Genomic DNA, 23,673 nt, shown 5'->3' with positions numbered 1-23,673 from the left:
GCTAGAGCTGATTCTAGCCATGACTTTGATTCCGTTTCCGCAAAAATAGATGCTTTCGAAAGACGAATGGAAAAGATGAATAAAGATATTCACGCAATACGAATCAGTTGTGAGCTATGCGGTGGACCACACTTATTGAAAGATTGTCACATTGAACCAACCATGGAACAACGAGAGAATGTTTTCTATATGAACCAAAGGCCGGGAAATAATTATCAAAATAATTATCAACCGCCAAAGCTAAACTTCAATCGAAATCAAAACATTCTTTACAATCCAAAAGGACCCGAAAATAACTGGTATAACCAACAAGGTTCGAATAACCAACCAACTCAAAACAACACTTTCAATCAACAAAGACCTGGCTTATATAAACCACAACAACAAACCGAAGAGAAAAAGTCAAATATGGAAGACGTGGTATTCAAGCTAGTTGAATCTCAAACACAATTTATTGAAACTCAAACCCAAACGAACGAGAGGTTTGATCAGTCATTAAGAACTCAACAAGCTTCCATTTTGAATCTAGAAAAACACGTAGGTACTCTTGCTAGCATGATGAGTGAGAGGGAACAAGGAAAGCTACCGAGTAATACTGAAGTAAATCCTCGGAAAGAGAATGTTAATATGGTGTCAACAAATTCTGAAAAACCAGCTCCAGAAGATGGGAAGGTTTTAGATGTGAGTAACAATGAAGAAGTTACATCACCACCACCACCCGAGTATGTAAAGCCAGTGGTGACACCATACAAACCACCCATCCCGTTTCCAAGAAAAGGAGTTGAGTATGAGCAAGTAATAAGTAATAAAGATTGTGATACTTCTGGAAAGAAGAAGAAGAAAAAGAATAAGAAAGTACAAGAAACAAAAGCCGTAGAAGTAAACCTGGTGAATACAGTTCCACCAAAACCTCCACCTAGGGTAGGTGATCCGGGTGAATTTATTGTTCCTTGTCTACTTAGTGATTGTGTCATGTATGATGCACTAGCAGATTTAGGTGCAAGTGTGAGTGTTATGTCTCTTTCATTATATAAGAGATTAGGGGTAGGTGAGTTAAGTCCAACGGATATGAGTGTTCGACTCTTTGATCAAACCATTAAGCACCCAGTTGGAATTGCTGACAACCTACCCGTTCAAGTAGGCAATTTAACCTTTCTAGTCGAATTCATTGTCATTGACATAGAAGAGGACCCAAACATTCCTCTAATTTTAGGTCGACCATTCTTTGCGTCCACCGGGGCGTTATTTGATGTAGGAAATGGAAGAATGACACTTAAAAGTGGTGACAAATCTATCACCTTTATGATTCGAAAGTCTAAATCTCCACCAACCAAGACCGTTGAACCAGAAAAAACAATTGGTAAGAACCATGTTGTTTTACCAACTCCAACGGTAGTGCTTAATAATAATAAAACGCCTAAGTGTGGGGAAAATGAAGTAACACCTAATGATGACATGATAACAAAGAACCCCGTTATTGATACGAAATTAAATGACCCCGTTATTAACAGTTCAATGAAGAAACTTTTTAAACGGGCTATTGATGCTAGAAGTAAGGGGAACTTTAAGTTATGTAACCGGTTAGTATCCAATCTGTCACCTAAAGAAAAGGCGAAACTAGTTGAAATTGTGGATATTACTGGAGAAGCTAGTCAATGGCTTAAAGAAAAAGTCACAGATATGCAAGTTGATTATGGACCAAGAGAATTTGAAGATGAAGTTAATCACAATTACGACACCACGGCTACCTAAGTGTGGGGAGATTCAAATGTTCTAAAAGAAAATGTTATTTAGAATTAGTTGTTCTGTTCTCGTGTAGTTTCAAGAATGGAATCCGATTGGTCTTTTCCGCTAGCAGACACTAAAGAACTAGTTTTCTCCCCCCATTCTGATTTTTTTTTATTTTGTAGGTTTTATATGAAATTAATATGCTTTTTAAATTTAAGTTTTGTGTGAATTTAAAAACAAAATTTACTTTATTTCATTAAGTAAAAAAATGATTTCTAAAATTCGTCGTGAGTTGAAGATTAGGTAGTTGAACCGAAATTACTTTACCCGAGGGCGGGGCGACAAATTTTGTTATCATTATTTTTAATTTTATTGATTTAAAGTATGCCAAAAATATTATACTTTATAAATTTTTGAAAAGTGGGGTTATAAACCAAACTTCAAAAATATATATATATATATATATATATATATGTTTGTATTTTATCTTATGTACAAAACAGGGTAAAACAATGCACTTTCAAAGACTGTCATTAAAGTTCAGCAAAAGGTACTAATTTTGACGACAAGACGCAAAACAACAAATATGATATAATAGATGAAGGAATGAACGATGAGGCGAGCCATCTATCATTCGACGAGCTTTGTAATTGCAAACTGGGTATTTTTAATCACTTTCCTACACTAATCACCCTCATGAATTTATAATTATAGTCTGATTTCATGCAAATGAGGGCATTGCATGATCTCAAGTGTGGGGAAGGGTTATAAATTCTCTCGGGTTTATACTTGGCTTATTTTCTAAATATTATGAAAATTTTAAAATTTTTTAACTAAATGAATTCAAAATCATGTTTATACATATTTATGAACGATAAAACTAGGTGTTAATGCCGAAATTATCGTTACCTCGGAAAGGACATAAATTGAGAAACACCCTAAAACGATTGAATTCATTTAAAATGGAATAAAGGAGAATAAAAAAAGCAAAGAAAGAAACTAAGTGTGGGGAGAATGTACCAAGTTATTCAATTAAAAACTATCTATCACATGTTTCTGTAAAGTTATTGCAGGTACTTTTGTTTTGGACGATTTTAATCAGTTTTACCCGATTTACTGTAAGAAAGATGGATCTACACGATGAATCAATTCCATCATTAAAAGGAAGTAAAGTCTTCCGAAAAAGAAACGCGCTTCTTGATTTAGGTCATGGAGTTGTCGTCTAGACCAGCTGTAGGTTGACGAAAAATCTAGAAAAGTCATCTCTAAAATCAGCAGGAAATCCACGGACCTCAGCATCAAACAGGGTCGCCATGTGGTCAGATTTATCCTAACCATGAGAAGGATTTATCTCGTACAATGGGGGGCACCGTGCAAATTAGCTTGATAAGACTAATGAATCAGATCCCCAGAAAGGATAATCTCCTTAAAGATTAAAAATCAGCTTTTAAGACTGATATTACTCAATCCTAGAGATTGACCTTAAAGATTGAGAATTCAAACTCATGGAATTCAATGATATCTAAACTCGAGCTTGAACGAGAAAATATTTTGATCAAAAATACAAACCGATTTGTTTTCTGAAAAACTATTTTCAATGCGTTCATTACCATTGAACGTAAAATCCTAGAAATTCACCTGGAATTCATTAGGTCACCTGAACCAAATCGGGTGTCAACCGTAAGAACGGTGGTTGCATAGCATGGTCGGAGACAGGACCTTGTGCCAGACCGAAAAATTATAGGATGATCTTTACTATCGCTCCTACCAAGGATAGTTCTAGCATCCGACACGTTAATAAGACCATAATCATCTGCATGTCACGGGACATTGCCTTAACAGTTTATTGTTCATCGCTTTCCTTTACAACCGGACGGTAGTTTGCCGAAAGGTAATATACGGAACAAGTAAACTGGATGTGTGCTTTTCGATACCGGGATAGCAGTGGATTACACGAACCTAAAAGTTTTAGCCAAAATATTGATCCACAAATATATTTTGCAACACCGATGGTGGATCAAATCAGAAAACTTATCTAGGGTAAAATCTAGAATGAATTTTCAAAATATCAAATGTTTTCATAAAGATCCAATTTCCTTAAGGATCTAAATTTTTATAGTCATGTGGGACTGTAAACCACCTTTCAAATGTGCACTTTGCTTTGGAAACCGAAAGTAAATCGGCTATTTGATTGCAAGTGTCGTTGACCTAAACCCAAGGCAACTGTGGATGGCACAACCACCTTTAACCATGGTTCTATCGTTACTATCATTGTTTATAACACCGTATCAAAATCACTGATGTATAAAGTGTGAAGAATAAAGAAGTGATTCTAGTATGTTTTTATTTCAAGACTGTATTGCTTGAGGACAAGCAACGCTCAAGTGTGGGGATATTGATAAGGCTAAAAAGGAACATATATTTCATAGCATTATTCCCCAAGAAAGACAAGATTTTAGTTGCAATTGTTCCATTTTCAAGTAATATTCGTTTATATTTAATAAGTGCGAAGACAAAAGGCGAAAATGACGAATTGAAGACGCAAAGGTCCAAAAAGCTAAAAAGTACAAGATACAATTAAAAAGGTTCAAATTATTGATGAGGAACGTCTAAAAATGACAAGAGTACAAGTTACAAAACGCAAAGTACACGATATAAAATTGTGCGAAAGGACGTTCGAAAATCCGGAACCGACACATGAACCAACTTTCAACGCTCAACGCAACGGATATGAAAGTACAAGTCAACTATGCACAAGAATATAATATAATATTTAAATAATTCATAATAAGAATAATATTAAATATTAAAAAGTTGTTAATTGAGCATAGTTCAGGGGTCATAAGTGAAAATTTCAATTTATCATTTGCCTATAAAAGGCCATCTAAATCGATGATTTAGATACACCTTTTCAATTCTCTTTCTTTGTAACATATATATTTATATTTATAATATTAATTTTAATTTTAAGTTTAATAATAATTTTGGGGTAGTGTAATAAATGTTTAACGGGTTTTAAGTCGGAACTCTGTCCGTGTAACGCTACGCTATAAATAATCATTGTAAGTTATGTTCTTCCTTTTTAAATTAATGTCTCGTAACTAAGTTATTATTATGCTTATTTGAGCCAAAGTAATCGTGATGTTAGGCTAAAATATTAAGATGGGGTTATTGAACTTTGGACCATAATTAAGGTTTGGGCAAAAGACCGACACTTGTGGAAATTGGACTATTGACTATTAATAGATGGGGGTATTGTCTAATTGAGTGACAACTCATTGGAGTCTGTCGAACCTATCTTCAAATTAATTAACCTAATAATTAATAATGATTATGGTTGTCCTATTTAGTGACGTTCATATGGAATCTGTTACAATCATTTAATTAATCAATTGGGTTGGGTAATTGATTATTCATTCTGATCAAGTGGATGAATTAATATTCATAAACTAATTAAAACAGGGGTGGATTACATACAGTGATAACTGGTGTAATTGTTGACAGAAGTGATAACTGCGTCACAGTTTAAATCCTTAATCAGTTAGAATATTTGACTTCGGGTATAAGGGTAATTTGACGAGGATACTCGCACTTTATATTTATGACCGATGGACTATTATGGACAAAAACCAGATAGACGTATCAAATAAACCAGGACAAAGGACAATTAACCCATGGTAATAAATTAAAATCAACACGTCAAACATCATGATTACGGAAGTTTAAATAAGCATAATTGTTTTATTGTATTTTTCATCGCACTTTTATTTTCTGTCATTTTATTTTCTGTCATTTTATTTATCGCAATTTATTTTACGCACTTTAATTTTTGTCATTTATTTTTGCGCTTAAAATATAGAATCGACAAACCGGTCACTAAACGGTAAAAACCCCCTTTTATAATAATAATAATACTACTTATATTTATATATTTTTGTAAAAATATAGTTTTATAAAAATATAGCGTTAAACTTCACGAGCTCCCTGTGGAACGAACCGGACTTACTAAAAACTACACTACTCTACGATTAGGTACACTGCCTATAAGTATTGTAGCAAGGTTTAGGTATATCCATCCGTAAAATAATTAAAACTTGTGTAATATTTTGTAGTATTTCGTAGTAAAATTAATACTATTTCGTACCCTCACGCTACAACATCAGTGGCCGGGTATGAAAGCCGATGTTGCTAAATATGTAGGAGAATGTTTGACGTGTTCTAAGGTCAAAGCTGAGCATCAGAAACCATCAGGTCTACTTCAACAACCCGAAATCCCTGAATGGAAATGGGAAAACATTACCATGGATTTCATCACTAAATTGCCAAGGACTGCAAGTGGTTTTGATACTATTTGGGTAATAGTTGATCGTCTCACCAAATCAGCACACTTCCTGCCAATAAGAGAAGATGACAAGATGGAGAAGTTAGCACGACTGTATTTGAAGGAAGTCGTCTCCAGACATGGAATACCAATCTCTATTATCTCTGATAGGGATGGCAGATTTATTTCAAGATTCTGGCAGACATTACAGCAAGCATTAGGAACTCGTCTAGACATGAGTACTGCCTATCATCCATAAACTGATGGGCAGAGTGAAAGGACGATACAAATGCTTGAAGACATGCTACGAGCATGTGTTATTGATTTCAGAAACAGTTGGGATCGACATCTACCGTTAGCAGAATTTTCCTACAACAACAGCTACCATTCAAGCATTGAGATGGCGTCGTTTGAAGCACTTTATGGTAGAAAGTGCAGGTCTCCGATTTGTTGGAGTGAAGTGGGGGATAGACAGATTACGGGTCTGAAGATTATACAAGAAACTACCGAGAAGATCATCCAAATTCAACAACGGTTGAAAACCGCCCAAAGTCGACAAAAGAGCTACACTGACATTAAAAGAAAAGATATAGAATTTGAAATTGGAGAGATGGTCATGCTTAAAGTTGCACCTTGGAAAGGCGTTGTTCGATTTGGTAAACGAGGGAAATTAAATCCAAGGTATATTGGACCATTCAAGATTATTGATCGTGTCGGACCAGTAGCTTACCGACTTGAGTTACCTCAACAACTCGCGGCTGTACATAACACTTTCCACGTCTCGAATTTGAAGAAATGTTTTGCTAAAGAAGATCTCACTATTCCGTTAGATGAAATCCAAATCAACGAAAAACTTCAATTCATCGAAGAACCCGTCGAAATAATGGATCGTGAGGTTAAAAGACTTAAGCAAAACAAGATACCAATTGTTAAGGTTCGATGGAATGCTCGTAGAGGACCCGAGTTCACCTGGGAGCGTGAAGATCAGATGAAGAAGAAATACCCGCATCTATTTCCAGAAGATTCGTCAACACCTTCAACAGCTTAAAATTTCAGGACGAAATTTATTTAACGGGTAGGTACTGTAGTGACCCGAACTTTTCCATGTTTATATATATTAATTGAGATTGATATTTACATGATTAAATGTTTCCAACATGTTAAGAAATCAAACTTGTTAAGACTTGATTAATTGAAATATGTTTCATATAGACAATTGACCACCCAAGTTGACCGGTGATTCACGAACGTTAAAACTTGTAAAAACTATATGATGACATATATATGGATATATATATAGTTAACATGATACTATGATAAGTAAACATATCATTAAGTATATTAACAATGAACTACATATGTAAAAACAAGACTACTAACTTAATGATTTTTAAACGAGACATATATGTAACGATTATCGTTGTAAAGACATTTAATGTATATATATCATATTAAGAGATATTCATACATGATAATATCATGATAATATAATAATTTAAAATCTCATTTGATATTATAAACATTGGGTTAACAACATTTAACAAGATCGTTAACCTAAAGGTTTCAAAACAACACTTACATGTAACGACTAACGATGACTTAACGACTCAGTTAAAATGTATATACATGTAGTGTTTTAATATGTATTTATACACTTTTGAAAGACTTCAATACACTTATAAAAATACTTCTACTTAACAAAAATGCTTACAATTACATCCTCGTTCAGTTTCATCAATAATTCTACTCGTATGCACCCGTATTCGTACTCGTACAATACACAGCTTTTAGATGTATGTACTATTGGTATATACACTCCAATGATCAGCTCTTAGCAGCCCATGTGAGTCACCTAACACATGTGGGAACCATCATTTGGCAACTAGCATGAAATATCTCATAAAATTACAAAAATATGAGTAATCATTCATGACTTATTTACATGAAAATAAAATTACATATCCTTTATATCTAATCCATACACCAACGACCAAAAACACCTACAAAAACTTTCATTCTTTAATTTTCTTCATCTAATTGATCTCTCTCAAGTTCTATCTTCAAGTTCTAAGTGTTCTTCATAAATTCTACAAGTTCTAGTTACATAAAATCAAGAATACTTTCAAGTTTGCTAGCTCACTTCCAATCTTGTAAGGTGATCATCCAACCTCAAGAAATCTTTGTTTATTACAGTAGGTTATCATTCTAATACAAGGTAATAATCATATTCAAACTTTGGTTCAATTTCTATAACTATAACAATCTTATTTCAAGTGATGATCTTACTTGAACTTGTTTTCGTGTCATGATTCTGCTTCAAGAACTTCGAGCCATCCAAGGATCCGTTGAAGCTAGATCCATTTTTCTCTTTTCCAGTAGGTTTATCCAAGGAACTTAAGGTAGTAATGATATTCATAACATCATTCGATTCATACATATAAAGCTATCTTATTCGAAGGTTTAAACTTGTAATCACTAGAACATAGTTTAGTTAATTCTAAATTTGTTCGCAAACAAAAGTTAATCCTTCTAACTTGACTTTTAAAATCAATTAAACACATGTTCTATATCTATATGATATGCTAACTTAATAATTTAAAACCTGGAAACACGAAAAATACCGTAAAACCGGATTTACGCCGTCGTAGTAACACCGCGGGCTGTTTTGGGTTAGTTAATTAAAAACTATGATAAACTTTGATTTAAAAGTTGTTATTCTGAGAAAATGATTTTTATTATGAACATGAAACTATATCCAAAAATTATGGTTAAACTCAAAGTGGAAGTATGTTTTCTAAAATGGTCATCTAGACGTCGTTCTTTCGACTGAAATGACTACCTTTACAAAAACGACTTGTAACTTATTTTTCTGACTATAAATGATAAGGCTAAAAAGGAACATATATTTCATAGCAATATCCCTCCTAAATAATAGGTTTTCATTTGTAATTGTATTATATTTTCATTGTAATTGTTTAAATAAATAAGTGCGAAGACAAAAGGCGAAAACGAAGATTTGAAGACACAAACGTCCAAAAAGCTCAAATGTACAAGATACAATCCAAGTGGTTCAATTTATTGATAAGAAACGTCTAAAAATGACAAAAGTACAAGTTGCGGAACGCAAAGTACAAGATATTAAATTGTACGCAAGGACGTTCGAAAATCCGAAACCGGGACATGAGTCTACTCTCAACGCGCGACGCAACGGTGCAAAAATTACAAGTCAACTATGCACATAAATAAAATATAATATATAAATAATTCTTAAAAATTATATATATATTATATTATTATTTAATAACGTCGACAAGCTATGAGCCAAAAGTTTGTGAGCTGGATTTTCAAACTCCACGACTCGCGGAGTTTGAAGGCCAAAAACTCCACGACTCGCGGAGCTGTCAGAAATCAAAATGCCTATAAAAGGCCATGCATTCTGCCGAGTTTTATATATAAAAATATAAATAATAATAATAATACTCTGTAATAAATAATAAATAAATATATATATAATATATATATATATATATATATTATATATATATATATATATATATATATATATATATATATATATATATATATATAGTATAGGTTAGTTTTATATTAGATTAGTTCGGGTTATGTAAAGGTTATTTTACGGGTTTTTGAAGTCGAAATTCTGTCCGTGTAACACTACGCGATAAATACTCAATGTAAGTTATGTTCTCCTTTTTAAATTAATGTCTCGTAATTAAGTTATTATTATGCTTATTTGAGCCGAAGTAATCATGATGTTGGACTAAATATTAAAGACGGGGTAATTGGGCTTTGTACCATAATTGGGGTTTTGACAAAAGAACGACACTTGTGGAAATTAGACTATGGGCTATTAATGGGCTTTATATTTGTTTAACTAGATGATAGTTTGTTAATTTTAATATAAAGATTTACAATTGGACGTACCCATAAATAACCATATACACTCGATCGGACACGATGGGCGGGGTATTTATATGTACGAATAATCATTCATTTAACCGGACACGGGAATGGATTAATAGTCTATGGACTTATTAAAACAGGGGTGAAATTATGTACAAGGACACTTGGCGTAATTGTTAACAAAGTATTAAAACCTTGGGTTACACGCAGTCGATATCCTGGTGTAATTATTAAACAAAGTATTAAGACCTTGTTACAGTTTAAGTCCCCAATTAGTTGGAATATTTGACTTCGGGTATAAGGATAATTTGACGAGGACACTCGCATTTTATATTTATGACTGACGGACTGTTATGGACAAAAACCAGACGGGCATATTAAATAATCCAGGACAAAGGACAATTAACCCATGGGCATAAAACCAAAATCAACACGTCAAACATCATGATTACGGAAGTTTAAATAAGCATAATTGTTTTATTGTATTTTTCATAGTACTTTTATTTACTCGCTATTTTATTTAACGTCATTTATTTATTGTCATTTATTTTTCGCTACTTTAATTATCGTCATTTATATTTTGCATTAGGTTTTAATTGTAACTTAAAATATAAAATCGACAAATTAGTCATTAAACGGTAAACCCCCTTTTATACATTATTAATATAATATATTTTGTACAAATATAATTGTTTAAAAATATAGTGTGCAATAAGCCCGCTCCCTGTGGAACGAACTGGACTTACTAAAAACTATGCTACTCTACGATTAGGTACACTGCCTATAGTGTTGTAGCAAGGTTTAGGTATATCCCATTTGTAAATAAATAATTAAAACTTGTGTAATTTGTAACGTATTTCGTAGTAAAATATAGTACTATCACGTACCCCCACGCTACCACATCAATAAACCTATACTTTTTCTGTTTAGATTCATAAAATAGAGTTCAATATGAAACCATAGCAATTTGATTCACTCAAAACGGATTTAAAATGAAGAAGTTATGGGTAAAACAAGATTGGATAATTTTTCTCATTTTAGCTACGTGAAAATTGGTAACAAATCTATTCCAACCATAACTTAATCAACTTGTATTGTATATTATGTAATCTTGAGATACCATAGACACGTATACAATGTTTCGACCTATCATGTCGACACATCTATATATATTTCGGAACAACCATAGACACTCTATATGTGAATGTTGGAGTTAGCTATACAGGGTTGAGGTTGATTCCAAAATATATATAGTTTGAGTTGTGATCAATACTGAGATACGTATACACTGGGTCGTGGATTGATTCAAGATAATATTTATCGATTTATTTCTGTACATCTAACTGTGGACAACTAGTTGTAGGTTACTAACGAGGACAGCTGACTTAATAAACTTAAAACATCAAAATATATTAAAAGTGTTATAAATATATTTTGAACATACTTTGATATATATGTATATATTGTTATAGGTTCGTGAATCAACCAGTGGCCAAGTCTTACTTCCCGACTAAGTAAAAATCTGTGAAAGTGAGTTATAGTCCCACTTTTAAAATCTAATATTTTTGGGATGAGAATACATGCAGGTTTTATAAATGATTTACAAAATAGACACAAGTACGTGAAACTACATTCTATGGTTGAATTATCGAAATCGAATATGCCCCTTTTTATTAAGTCTGGTAATCTAAGAATTAGGGAACAGACACCCTAATTGATGCGAATCCTAAAGATAGTTCTATTGGGCCTAACAAACCCCATCCAAAGTACCGGATGCTTTAGTACTTCGAAATTTATATCATATCCGAAGGGTGTCCCGGAATGATGGGGATATTCTTATATATGCATCTTGTTAATGTCGGTTACCAGGTGTTCACCATATGAATAATTTTTATCTCTATGTATGGGATGTGTATTGAAATATGAAATCTTGTGGTCTATTATTATGATTTGATATATATAGGTTAAACCTATAACTCACCAACATTTTTGTTGACGTTTTAAGCATGTTTATTCTCAGGTGATTATTAAGAGCTTCCGCTGTTGCATACTTAAATAAGGACGAGATTTGGAGTCCATGCTTGTATGATATTGTGTAAAAACTGCATTCAAGAAACTTATTTTGTTGTAACATATTTGTATTGTAAACCATTATGTAATGGTCGTGTGTAAACAGGATATTTTAGATTATCATTATTTGATAATCTACGTAAAGCTTTTTAAACCTTTATTGATGAAATAAAGGTTATGGTTTGTTTTAAAATGAATGCAGTCTTTGAAAAACGTCTCATATAGAAGTCAAAACCTTGCAACGAAATCAATTAATATGGAACGTTTTTAATCAATAAGAACGGGACATTTCAGTCTGGGTCCTCAACGACTTTGAACGAACATTCGGTGCAACTCTTATAGAACCAATCTCTGTTTCCACTAACCTGCTCTATGGTAGCTTCAGAAGTAAAATCGACGGACTGCAAAAGTAGATAAATTTTAGTCGGTTGTTCATATGACAGGGTAGATGCAATAAACATGTGTACCTGTTGATGGTCGTTTAATTGTCTAGGTGGTAATATGTTTAACGAACTTTTACAGTAAATTTGTAATTATGGTGTTTGCAGCATGTTGAGTTTCTTATTTTGCAAGTGTATGATGTATATAAGTAGCATTCAGGATTTAAGTTTTTTTTTCCAACATGAAAGTCACCCTACAGATGTTTAAGCCATGTGTGTTTTTTTTTTTTGAATATTAAACTTACCCTATAGTTGTGTAAGTTATGTGTGAGTAGATCTGCAATCGGGTATCTGTTGCGCACTCGCTCAATCGCCATGTCATTTGATCTTTGTCTGTTGATTATCAAAGGTGGGTGTGCAAGAAACCTCTCTGTGTGCCTATATAAAGGAAATATGTTAACATTTAAAAGGGCGGGCTCCAAATGTAAAATGCAACTGACCTCTGCGTATTGAACGAATTGAAAGTTTTTTTTACTTACTCATTTGTCGAATCGAAAAACTCTGGAATTGGTGGATTGAAATAGTAGTGGGTCGCTTGTGTCCCATTTAGTTGAACTTCCCCTTCATATGATAATTAACAACTTTTTAATCGAAAGTGAAATTACAGTATCATGTATTTGAAAAATAAAATAAATAATTGGGGGGGTTTACCGCGATAGATTTTGGGCCGGCACGAGGTAACCGCAAGGATTACCGGTTTATCCATGGCATCATAAGCTTCCACGTCGAAGGAAGTCGCAATCTCGTTCCAGAGGGTTACCTGTATCGCATCACCACTAGTAACAAAGAAGTTAACAACACATATATTTTAGTGACATTTAAATGCAGCTACTATGAAGATAAAAAACCCCATTTTTTAATATGAATTGAAACTCATAGGTGCAATGGTTAACTTACTTGATGTTTTGTATGCCGGGACTGCGGGCGGATAAAGGGGTGGTAAAGGTGAGGCTATAACAGGTGTACATGCAGCAACATCTAGAGTAATTTCACAATAAGGAGAACATTAATAAAGGCTAAACAGATGAAAAGCAAGATAATGATCATCAAATGCTAAACAGGAGAACATTAACATGAGAACATTAATAAAGGCTAAACATGAGAACATTAACATGTGTACATACCTCTTACATAAGCGAGGTAATGATCATCAAAGACAATCGAAGATGATGTATTATTATCATCATGTAAAGCAACTGCTAACGATGCACTATTATCACGCCGACTTAGAGACGCTCTTCTAGCAACTTGTCCCGGAGACATACCAAACCCCTCAACATCAGTAACACCAGACACATACAAATTACAATTACCTTTTTTCCTTTTTCTCGAACCACTCATTACCACAATTAGCCAAAAAAATTTATGAACACAAAAAAAGACATCACTATACACAAGTGAAGAAAAATTAAAAAAAAAAGGCCACACCATAGAAGAATACATACGGCAATCAACAATACATAGAAGAATTAAAAAAGAACAAAAAAGACTGGAATTACATACATGGAAAGAAAGAAATCCGCAATTGAAAGAGGCTGAAAAAAATTGCCCAAATTAGAACAACACATGTATAGAAATTAAGAACGAAAGAGAGAAATTTGAGCCCTAAATCAGTTAAAATTAAGCCAATTACCTTGTTAGCAGGAGAATTAGTGTCAATTTTGAATGCTACCTGCAAAGAAGCTCACAATTACAGCACCTTTAGATTAAAGCCTGTAGGATATTTTGGGGAGAGATTAGGAGCTAATAGATGAAGAAGAGAAGGGTATGGGGAAGGGGGGGATGGGTTCAAGTCTGAAGAAGATGGGAGGGATGGAGAGGAAGGTGGGAGGTATGGATGCAAGACTTATACTTTTGTGAGGAAAAAAGGGTATACCGGCTGTTATAATACGGGTTGGTTCAAGGGTTCACGGGTCGGTGCACGGGTCGGTTCATGGGTCGTCGGATATTTGACCACTATACATGAATAGTCAAAGGCCAATCAAAATCAAGCAAAAAAAAAAAATTGACCAATGAGAGGCAAGCGTCTACTTTGATCAATAGGAGATAAGGGAATTTAACAAACGTTATCCCGATGAACGTGAGGGTACCTTTCTCAAATATTATAATATCATATTCTAATCCTAATATAAGTCAAAATAAAGTTAACTTTTAATGCAATGTAGTGTGCTTTGTTTCATATATTTCTAGCATAAAGTTTAACTTTATGACATCATGAATTTGACAAATTTTACATTTTTTTGTAAATCAATCAAACTGTCTAATTTAAAACTAATGTTCTATCTAAAATTTATCACAAAATATTTAATTCCATGAATATGAAGTATGTAAGTTGTCTAAAAGGGATATTAGTAAATGTTAAATCATTTTATAATACATATGTAGTTTTATGATAAAGGAAAAATTGTCTACATTTCACTTACTTCATACTCTATGTTAGTGGAATTGGTTATTGTTGTTGCAAGTTTAGAATCAACAAAACAAATATGTGAAATTTTTTTTTTTTTTGAGAAAAGTGAATCAAAGACTCAAACTCATACCACACACTCAAATCATAAATTCAGACTCACACTAGTCATACAATTAAATAGTTCAAATATATAAAAGTTCTAAGGTTTTTCCTGTTAGAATTACTCGTGAGAGAGATAGTAATCAAACTTCATACTCTATTGTACGTAGTCGAGTCCATCAGGATTACTCACTAGTTACTTCTAACCCTTCCCTTCCCACTAGGGATGACAATTGTCACCCGGTCCACTAATTCCACCCGATCCATGCAATTAATAACTGATATGGATGATCTAAATTGATATGAATATGTATGAACCTAGATGGATATGGATGAACAATTTCATCTATGGATATATCTATTAACATCCGAAATACATGTACAAATACATACAAAAATAGATATGTGCAGACACGATAACTATTATAAATGTATTTACTATTGCACATACATTTAGTTTACAACTATATAATGAATTCACTATGAGTACTCACAATAAAATATGTATATCTAACTTAAAAACATACAAATTACACATGTTTAGTGGTATATCTAACAATTTATGTTCTATTTTCGACAAAGATTTAACGTTCAGGTGGAAGGATTTTAATTTATGTAATGTTATATTTATTTTTGTTATAGTCTTTTGTTTTCACTGCATATTAGAAAATATTATAACATTTTTTAAATATTCATCAAACTAAATTGTAGGGTATGGTAATGAATAAATTAATTAAAATTAAACAAATATGAATATGAATATGGATTTGGATGAATAAAAATTAAATGAATATGACATCATCCGATTCATATTCGATTAATTGCTATCTCTATTAACCACCACAAGATTCGAACCCCGAACCTCTAATAAGGATGTCAAGATTCAACCACTCGCATCCACGTGTTTCTCACATATGTTTAATCTAAATGAGTCACTTTTTCTTATCTTTTCACAAGTTTAGCACATTGCATGTTTGGCATGTAGAGTAGATTGATTTATTGATTGTATTTAACATTTAACATGTGATATACTTTGTACTTTTTCTCCTCTTTTATCCGCATTTGTTTTAACTTAAAATGTACCTATGTATAATATGTTTATTAATAACGTCCAACATGTCGCATATTGTTGCAAATAAAATAGAAAATAGAAATATGAATATATACCAAAGAAATCTAAAAAAGATTTGTTAACCACGAGTCATTGCCTGAGTGGTATACGAGGAAGCGGCCTGTTTATCCTCCACTAGTAGGTGAAGGTTCAATTCCAAAGGCCGGTATCTAATTGGTACTGCCAGCTATTAGCTTCTCGGAGGAAGTTTTCTCAACCTTCAACAGTACTATAAAAATTGTTGCGATTTAAGTTTTCCTTCTAATGCGTGTGTAGGTGACATATGATCGCGAAGGTGGTTAAGTCGCCTTTAGGTGATGCCGATACTGCCATTAGAAAAAAAGAAAAAGCTTTGTTCCAAAGATCATAATATTCCACAGATCCTTTCACATATTATTCATGTAGGCAAGAGTTGGACACTATTCCATTCATAATTCATTAATATTCATATTCATATTCATTCATAATTCATAATATTCATAATAATATAATAATACAACCTAAACTACAATAAGAAAAAGGCTATTATCCTCCATTAATCATGGTACAAAACTGAGGCTAAACCATAACTGAGTATATCTATCGTTTTTATATGTAAATTGATGCAAAACATAGATGACATCACTATAACCAATGTATTATATAAGCTACAACACATGTAATGCACTTGTATTAGCCTGAAAATGAACATGATCAATCAATTGGGTGTTTCTCGGTCTGACGAGATGTGTAATGTGCAGACAGCAAAAGCAGAGACAGAAAAGCACTAGCCACAAAAATTGCGTCGAACCATCTATGGTAGAAATCAAACTGAATGTCTCCACCCAATACGTCTGTAATGATTACTCTGCAAAACAGTAAAAACACAAATAGCTGATTATGTGTTGCACAATAGTTAATTAAGTGTTGCACAATAGCTAATTAAGTATTGCACAATGTACGATTCAATTTGAATATACTTCAATCAAATTCCAGCATAAGCAACTGAACATGAAATAAAGAATTTACCTGTACTCGTTTGCCAGGCTTTTTCTAATAAGAAGAATAGAAGATACAAAATACATCCCCATAATTTCAGATAGGAAAAGCACAACGTTGCTAGAGGATCCACTACCAACTCGAGAAACCGCAAAGAAGAACTACATTTTATAAGTAACTAAGCAATTAATCACAAAGGTTATCTTAAAAAAATAAAATGTTTTTTGAATATATCTGAACCCAGTATATACTACATAACAGCAAGTTTAATCTCATCAAAAAGTTATAAAAATTGAAAAGAAAAAGAATAGTAAATATCTGAAGGAACACCAAAAAACTAAAATTACCTTCATTAAGTTATTTAAGAATCCACGAACAGATATCACAACCAGCATTCCAATGAATAAGAGGGATATATACTACAACAGTTTAAATTTTGTCAAATAAAAAGGTTCATTATTTGATATGTTTGTACTATTTTGTAAACCAAATGATTGATGAGCTATATATATGAGCAGCAAAACTAACCTGAGACAACAATGATATATCGATTCCTATGTCGAAAAACTGCAGGGAGATGCTGATTGTCCTAGTCACAGGGTCAACTGAACCAGCCTGTAAAAGAGAATAAATGATAATACCCAAGAGCAAGAAATCAAATAGCTCAAAAAGATGAAGTAATTATTAAATGAATTGATAGGATTAAGATGTCCACCTCTTTGAAGACAACGCTTTGCAGAGACTGCAACACACAATTGAAACAATCAGATTTAATTATAAAAAGGCCTACCAAGATGATATTATTAAGATGAAATTGAACAATAAGGGTTCACAAGGGGTTAACAATTGATACCTTAATCATTTTATACACACAGTATACTGAACATGCATAGCCAAGTAAGTTCTGCAAATGACCCTTCCAGGTTCGAGAGTATGCAGCAGCTTCCTAATGATATTGTCATATATATTGGATTTAACCGTGGTATCCAATAAGCTAAGTAATATAAAAAGCTTAAAAGAGAAAGTAAATATGAATAAAAAGCTTAAAAGTCTCGTATCCCATTAGCAATAGGCAAAACATACCTTTGCTTGCCGAAGCTCGTATATCTCCAAGAAAAGCTGTTTTGAAAGCTCTTCTAAAGCTTGAACCTCTGCTTCCATGCCTTTAATATCTTCATAAAAAAAAGAAAGAAAAAAAAACATATAAATAAACTACTTCAAATGCACACAAGCTACTAAAAGTTACAGTTTGTAAAGGGGAAAACACATCTATACGGTTTTCTTATAGGGGTTGTACTATATGTTCAATTCATCAATATAGTTTTCTAAGAGATGCTAAATTAGTGATGATGAGATGCGATCTAACCTTGTTCCTTTTGGTCATCTTGTACAGAACGCACAACTGTTCCAACAATACGTCTGAAAAAGGACCCCGCCTTAGAATTCTGCAATAACATATGTCAATTAATACAACAGATATTACTATAATAATATTAAAAATAAAATGGTTTTTTTAGGGGTCCAACCACTAGACAAAGTCATAACTTGTCTGAAAATACATCACCAAGTAGAGATGTGAAGTGAACACATTAAGAACTTCTAAAGATAAGGGCAGTAAGATGCTTTTATCTGCATAACATAACAAGTATTTTGGGGTGGAAATGTGTTCATCATTAAGGCTCACATTCTTTAGCTTAACGCACAATCCTAATATCCAGTTCAGGCTCTTTCATATATACTATATTGTTTTCTCAAGTTAATAAGATACACCATAACGAATGAACGCGCTCAGCGCCGTAAACAGCAGCCGAATTAACCTCAAAAGATAAATGCACGTCATAGCAAAATTTCGTGCACAACAGAACAAAGATTTGAACAATTAATACTATTATTTAATATTTAATATAAACCACACCTCTTCCTGTCCTTGAAGTCTCTCCATTTCCATTTGGCTAAGAATAATTTTCTTTTTCTTTCCAATACATGTCTCGATAGACTGCATCAATTGTCTTTCCAACGCCTTTATTTCTATTTCATCGATTTCTCTGCACCAATGAGGTAAAGCTGAAGATGAGTAATGCAATGATGCTACAAACATAACATAATGTTTCTTCAAATGATGATAATCTGAGTAATAGTTGACTGTTATGTTTTGTCACTTGTGTTGCTCATATACCTTACAATACCATTTTAGATGTTCAGAAACAAGACATATAGGCTAGTAAGACACATAAGGTTTATAACCAAACAAAATCATTGTAAGATGCTTAATGAAGTTCGATAGATAAGTTAGAACTCTCAAATCTTAATTAGACATTTTGGATGCCTTGAACTTTGAGTTGACTAAATCTTGTTTACTGTTGTAATCTTTACCTGATGAAGAGAGATAAATAACTGTATGGCAAATTCACAGCTCCAAAACCAGATAAGACAGCCATGACAGTCACACCGATTACTCCAATTCTACTAACGAGCTGTGGAATAGTGAAAAAACCTACGCAGAAGCATCACAATTAGAACATAAGCATGGCAAAAGCAAGTTTCCTAAATTAAGAAAACACAGACGGAAAAATTTGAATAAAATGACAGAGCATTATCCCCTTAACGTGTTAAAAACAATAAATTGCATTTTCTTGTGAATTAAAAGATGCAGGAAAAGAGAAGCACAGTTTGTGAGAAATAAACATGAATATAAAACAAACAACTTTTAGTCCACAAGACCACAACTAACAAGCCATAAAATTAAAGTGATGACATCATTTTGGAGTCCTAGAGTACAGGAGACCAAAAGGTTGGCACATATTAACCCACAATACGTTCATTTTTGGTTAAAGTACAATAGAAAATTACATCTAAACAATTATATGCCACAATGAAAAAGGAACAGGATCCCACATTTCAAAAGCACTAAATAGATTTAATAGGTAGACAAAAAACCATTCAAACTAACGAGCTAACAAGCAATAAAGTAGAGATTAGTTTACATTCTTTGCATTTGAGAAGCCACAATCATTTGAAATGCAAATCATTAAAAACCCTTACCAGATTATGCATTACAGTAACCAAGGATTTTCATATAGCATGACAATTTTCTTATGGGTGCTACATTCATGTCTTAATTAAATCTAGAATCGGTTGTTTTCTCATAATAAAAAATTTGTTAGTGTCCCAAATTTTGTTCGCATATATCTGATGCTTATAAGAGGTTATTAATATAGCGATTCATGTCTCTAAAGACATTGCAGAAACAAAAAATTTAGATGGTTTAACATTCCTGGACAAACATGCCAAAACCCATTGATCACGTTATTATTCCTATCTAGTAAGGATTTGAAATGCAAGTGACGGATTATAACCTTTATCGGGTGAAGGCATGGGAAAATGAATTCCCAAGCGCCAAAAAGCATACAAAAACGCTGATAAGAATATAACAGCTCCAATTGCAGCTCGCCGTTTCCTCACCCCTGACATGTAGAATTAAGATATAGTGAATAGCAATTGCATACTAAAATAAAAAAGGTATAGGAAGAGAGAGAAGGATAGAGTTATAAATACAGAAAAATATAGGGTTGATTGTAACACAGTATTTCATTGACCAAAACTACACTAAGGTGTACTGGACTTGATTTATGTTTCACAGCAGTCCCTAGCTTCTTGTGTAAGTGATAATGATCAATTTATATATATTCTTGAACATATATATATAAACATGTTATACATGTAATTTGGGAGGAAAGTTTTAAAGGGGGATTAAAATAAAAAAAAATAAAAAAAAGGAACTTATGTCCATTATACCGATGTTGAAGACTATCCATCACACTACCCCACATGAAAAATAGAAGACTATATGTTTATATATTTAAAGGTGAAGATGTCATATGATTCCTGACACAGATAATATAACTTCAAAATCTCATCGGCAACAATGAAACCGAAGTCAATGGCACAAGTTGCCATCAAATGCCAACACAATCATTAAAATTGTTCAATATATATACTACTCCATATCTCCCATATATGTTGAAACTCGTCAAACATGTAAATTAATTTTATATAAACACTTGGTCAAATTTGCAGAATTATATCCTCTCGAAGAAAAAAATGGCCAGCACACTAGAAATTAATCTTGATTTCCAAATTATAGTAGGACTTTGTACACCAAGATTGGTAACGTAGACAATCTTTAGTGATGATATGGAGCAAATACGTAAGTAAGAACTCAAACAATTTGCAACTGATACATGGAATACCAATAAAATTAGCTGTTGTTTTTAGAGTACAGAGGGAGTAGGAGAAAGAGACAATCTAGAGTGAGTAACTTGCAGATATTAGGCATATAAAGGCATTCTCTCATATTACATACCACTATTGCAAAGCATCAAGTAACAGTGATAGTAAGGCAACATGAAGACCAGCAACGTTATCAAGCAAAATAAGTCCACCTTCCAGTTTATCCATCTCGCCCTACATTAAAAACAACATCAGATTTGCTACAATTATAAATTTACCAAACACATAAGTACATTAAGTTCATAAATGATAACGTGTATTGTTGGCCACTTATGTAAGCATGGATTGACATAATAGTACTATAACAAAAAATTCCCTTGACTATTAATATATGCATCAAATACTCTACAAGGTTTAGTTCTAAGCTTCAGATATAAAACATGCATAAACTAACAGTCTGTCAGCACAAAATTGTCTAACAGTCAAACAAAATTAGCATAAAAATTACAATCTCAAAAGGAGTTCCATCTAGTTGATACATAAATCGATTAAATAACCAATATCACACTCTGTTCAACGCGCTACCATAATACGAAGTACCATTTTTCAGTTCACCAAGTACAACCAATTGTTGAAGCACATATTTCAAGTATAAATCAATGAAAATGTCACCATCAAACAATTGATCATCTGCAAAAAACCTACTAACCTAGTGATATTTTTTCGACAATTCACTCTTGTTGTACCCTCAGACTCTCACAAACTGAACATTAACATCAAAAAAACAATATGCATATATTTTAGGGCTTATATCAATATCAATAAACAAGATTAGCATAAAAATTAAAGTCTCAAAATGAGTTCCATCTAGTTGAGGCCTAAAGCGATTAAGTAACCATTATCACACTCTGTTCAACGCTACCATAATATGAAGTACCATTTTTCAGTTCACCAAGTACAACCAATTGTTGAAGCACATATTTCAAGTATAAATCAATGAAAATTTCACCATGAAACAATTGGTCATGTACAACAAACCTACTAACTACACCTGGCAAACAAAACCCAAAGTTTAAAAAATGGGTCCATTGAGTTTACTTGAAGACCCAAATGGGTCCAAGCACATAATATCAAGAAATTACTCCAAGACCCAAATGGGTCCAATCACATAATAGAAAATTACTTAAAGACCCAAATGAGTCCAAATGGGTTTGCTCCGACGCCCGTTTCCGACGCGCGTTTTCGACACATTTTTTCGACGCGCGTTTATCGACAGGCGTTTTCGACGCGCGGTTTCGACGCCCCGTTTCGACGCCCGGTTTCGACCCGCCTTTTTTGACCCGCGTTTTTTAGGCGGTTTCGGCGCGCGTTATCAACACGCGTTTTCGACGGGCGTTTTCGAGGCGCAATTTCGACGCCCGTTTTCGGCGCGCATTTTCACCATCAAACGATTGGTCATCTGCAACAAAGCTACCAACCTAATCATACTTTTTCAACAATTCACTCTTGTTGTACTCAGAGACTCTCACAAACTGAACACTAACATCAAAAAAACGATATGCATACATTTTAGGGCTTATATCAATATCAATCAATAAACAACAAATAATGTAAACCTAAACAATAATGTAAACCTAAACAGCACATACTCCGATCAAACACTATGCATACAGTTCAGGTCTTCATTAATATATAATCATATAATCAACGATCAACGCTGATGCGTAAAGTGTACGGAAAACGTACTCTTTGGATAAAATAGGTATGATTTCGAAAAGCACGAGTTGAAAGAGGTTGCAGGAGAATGCGAAAACGACACTAAAAATGATTTGAACGAGTGCGCGTTTTTCTTCATATTCTTTATATAATCTTCGATTCAAAAACCAGAGACCGGCCCAACCGAGAAGTGATAATGAACCGATTACTACTACTCCCTCGTAAATCGCCCATCCCCAGCCCATTCAGATCTATCAAATTTCAAACCCTAATTTCTCAAAATCGGAATTCGGAATAGATTATATTATACTCGATCGATCGATCATGCTTCTGCTGCAGTGATGCAATACATGGTCGTGTATTTATATCAGTGATTTTAAACAGTTGTATGACTACATAGACAGTTTATTTCTACGCCGATGTGATTGACTACGTGTCTCACAGCTATTGGTTCTTATATACTATATAAACTTTAACTTTTGCAACTTAAACAAGAAAAGACTAATAATAACTGATCAAAAAAATTTACAAACCCTATACATGCATATTTTATTTTGTACAATTAACTAATCACTTACTTTTTAGAAATAACTTTCACTAATTAACAAATTGTATTATTATTGTGTGCACAACTTATTCTTTAAAG

General features: G+C 33.1%; 1 protein-coding gene across 2 annotated transcripts; it reads right to left on the bottom strand.

Moving 5' to 3' along the window:
* Positions 1 to 16,556: 16,556 nt before the first annotated feature.
* LOC139866140 (GPCR-type G protein 1) lies at positions 16,557 to 23,383 on the bottom strand. 2 transcript variants are annotated; one of them, XM_071854273.1, is made up of 13 exons: positions 23,058 to 23,383; positions 21,445 to 21,545; positions 20,438 to 20,545; positions 19,455 to 19,575; positions 18,997 to 19,126; positions 18,448 to 18,526; positions 18,165 to 18,253; positions 17,935 to 18,027; positions 17,797 to 17,823; positions 17,610 to 17,696; positions 17,429 to 17,500; positions 17,112 to 17,242; positions 16,557 to 16,950 (listed from the first exon to the last, which is right to left on the bottom strand). In XM_071854273.1, the coding sequence occupies exons 1-13, from the start codon at positions 23,270 to 23,272 to the stop codon at positions 16,797 to 16,799; spliced, it is 1,407 nt and encodes a 468-aa protein (XP_071710374.1). In that variant the 5' UTR covers positions 23,273 to 23,383; the 3' UTR covers positions 16,557 to 16,796. The 2 variants fall into 2 exon arrangements, with proteins under 2 accessions (XP_071710374.1, XP_071710375.1); XM_071854274.1 differs by lacking the exon at positions 23,058 to 23,383 and having other exon boundaries at positions 19,455 to 19,574; positions 20,436 to 20,545.
* Positions 23,384 to 23,673: the final 290 nt, after the last annotated feature.

Source organism: Rutidosis leptorrhynchoides, chromosome 9 (assembly GCF_046630445.1).
Source record: "Rutidosis leptorrhynchoides isolate AG116_Rl617_1_P2 chromosome 9, CSIRO_AGI_Rlap_v1, whole genome shotgun sequence".
NCBI classification, from domain to species: Eukaryota; Viridiplantae; Streptophyta; class Magnoliopsida; order Asterales; family Asteraceae; genus Rutidosis; species Rutidosis leptorrhynchoides.
This window is presented reverse-complemented; position numbering and strand designations above follow the sequence as displayed.

What these genes read in the sequence shown, in the direction of transcription:
- LOC139866140 (XM_071854273.1), bottom strand. Translation starts at nt 23,272, where the DNA reads ATGGGCTGGGGATGGGCGATTTACGAGGGAGTAGTAGTAATCGGTTCA. An exon ending in TATTTATCTCTCTTCATCAG is followed by an intron (nt 19,127 to 19,454) that starts GTAAAGATTACA and finishes TCATTGGTGCAG; the next exon opens with AGAAATCGATGAAATAGAAA. An exon ending in AGCCTGGCAAACGAGTACAG is followed by an intron (nt 16,951 to 17,111) that starts GTAAATTCTTTA and finishes ACTGTTTTGCAG; the next exon opens with AGTAATCATTACAGACGTAT.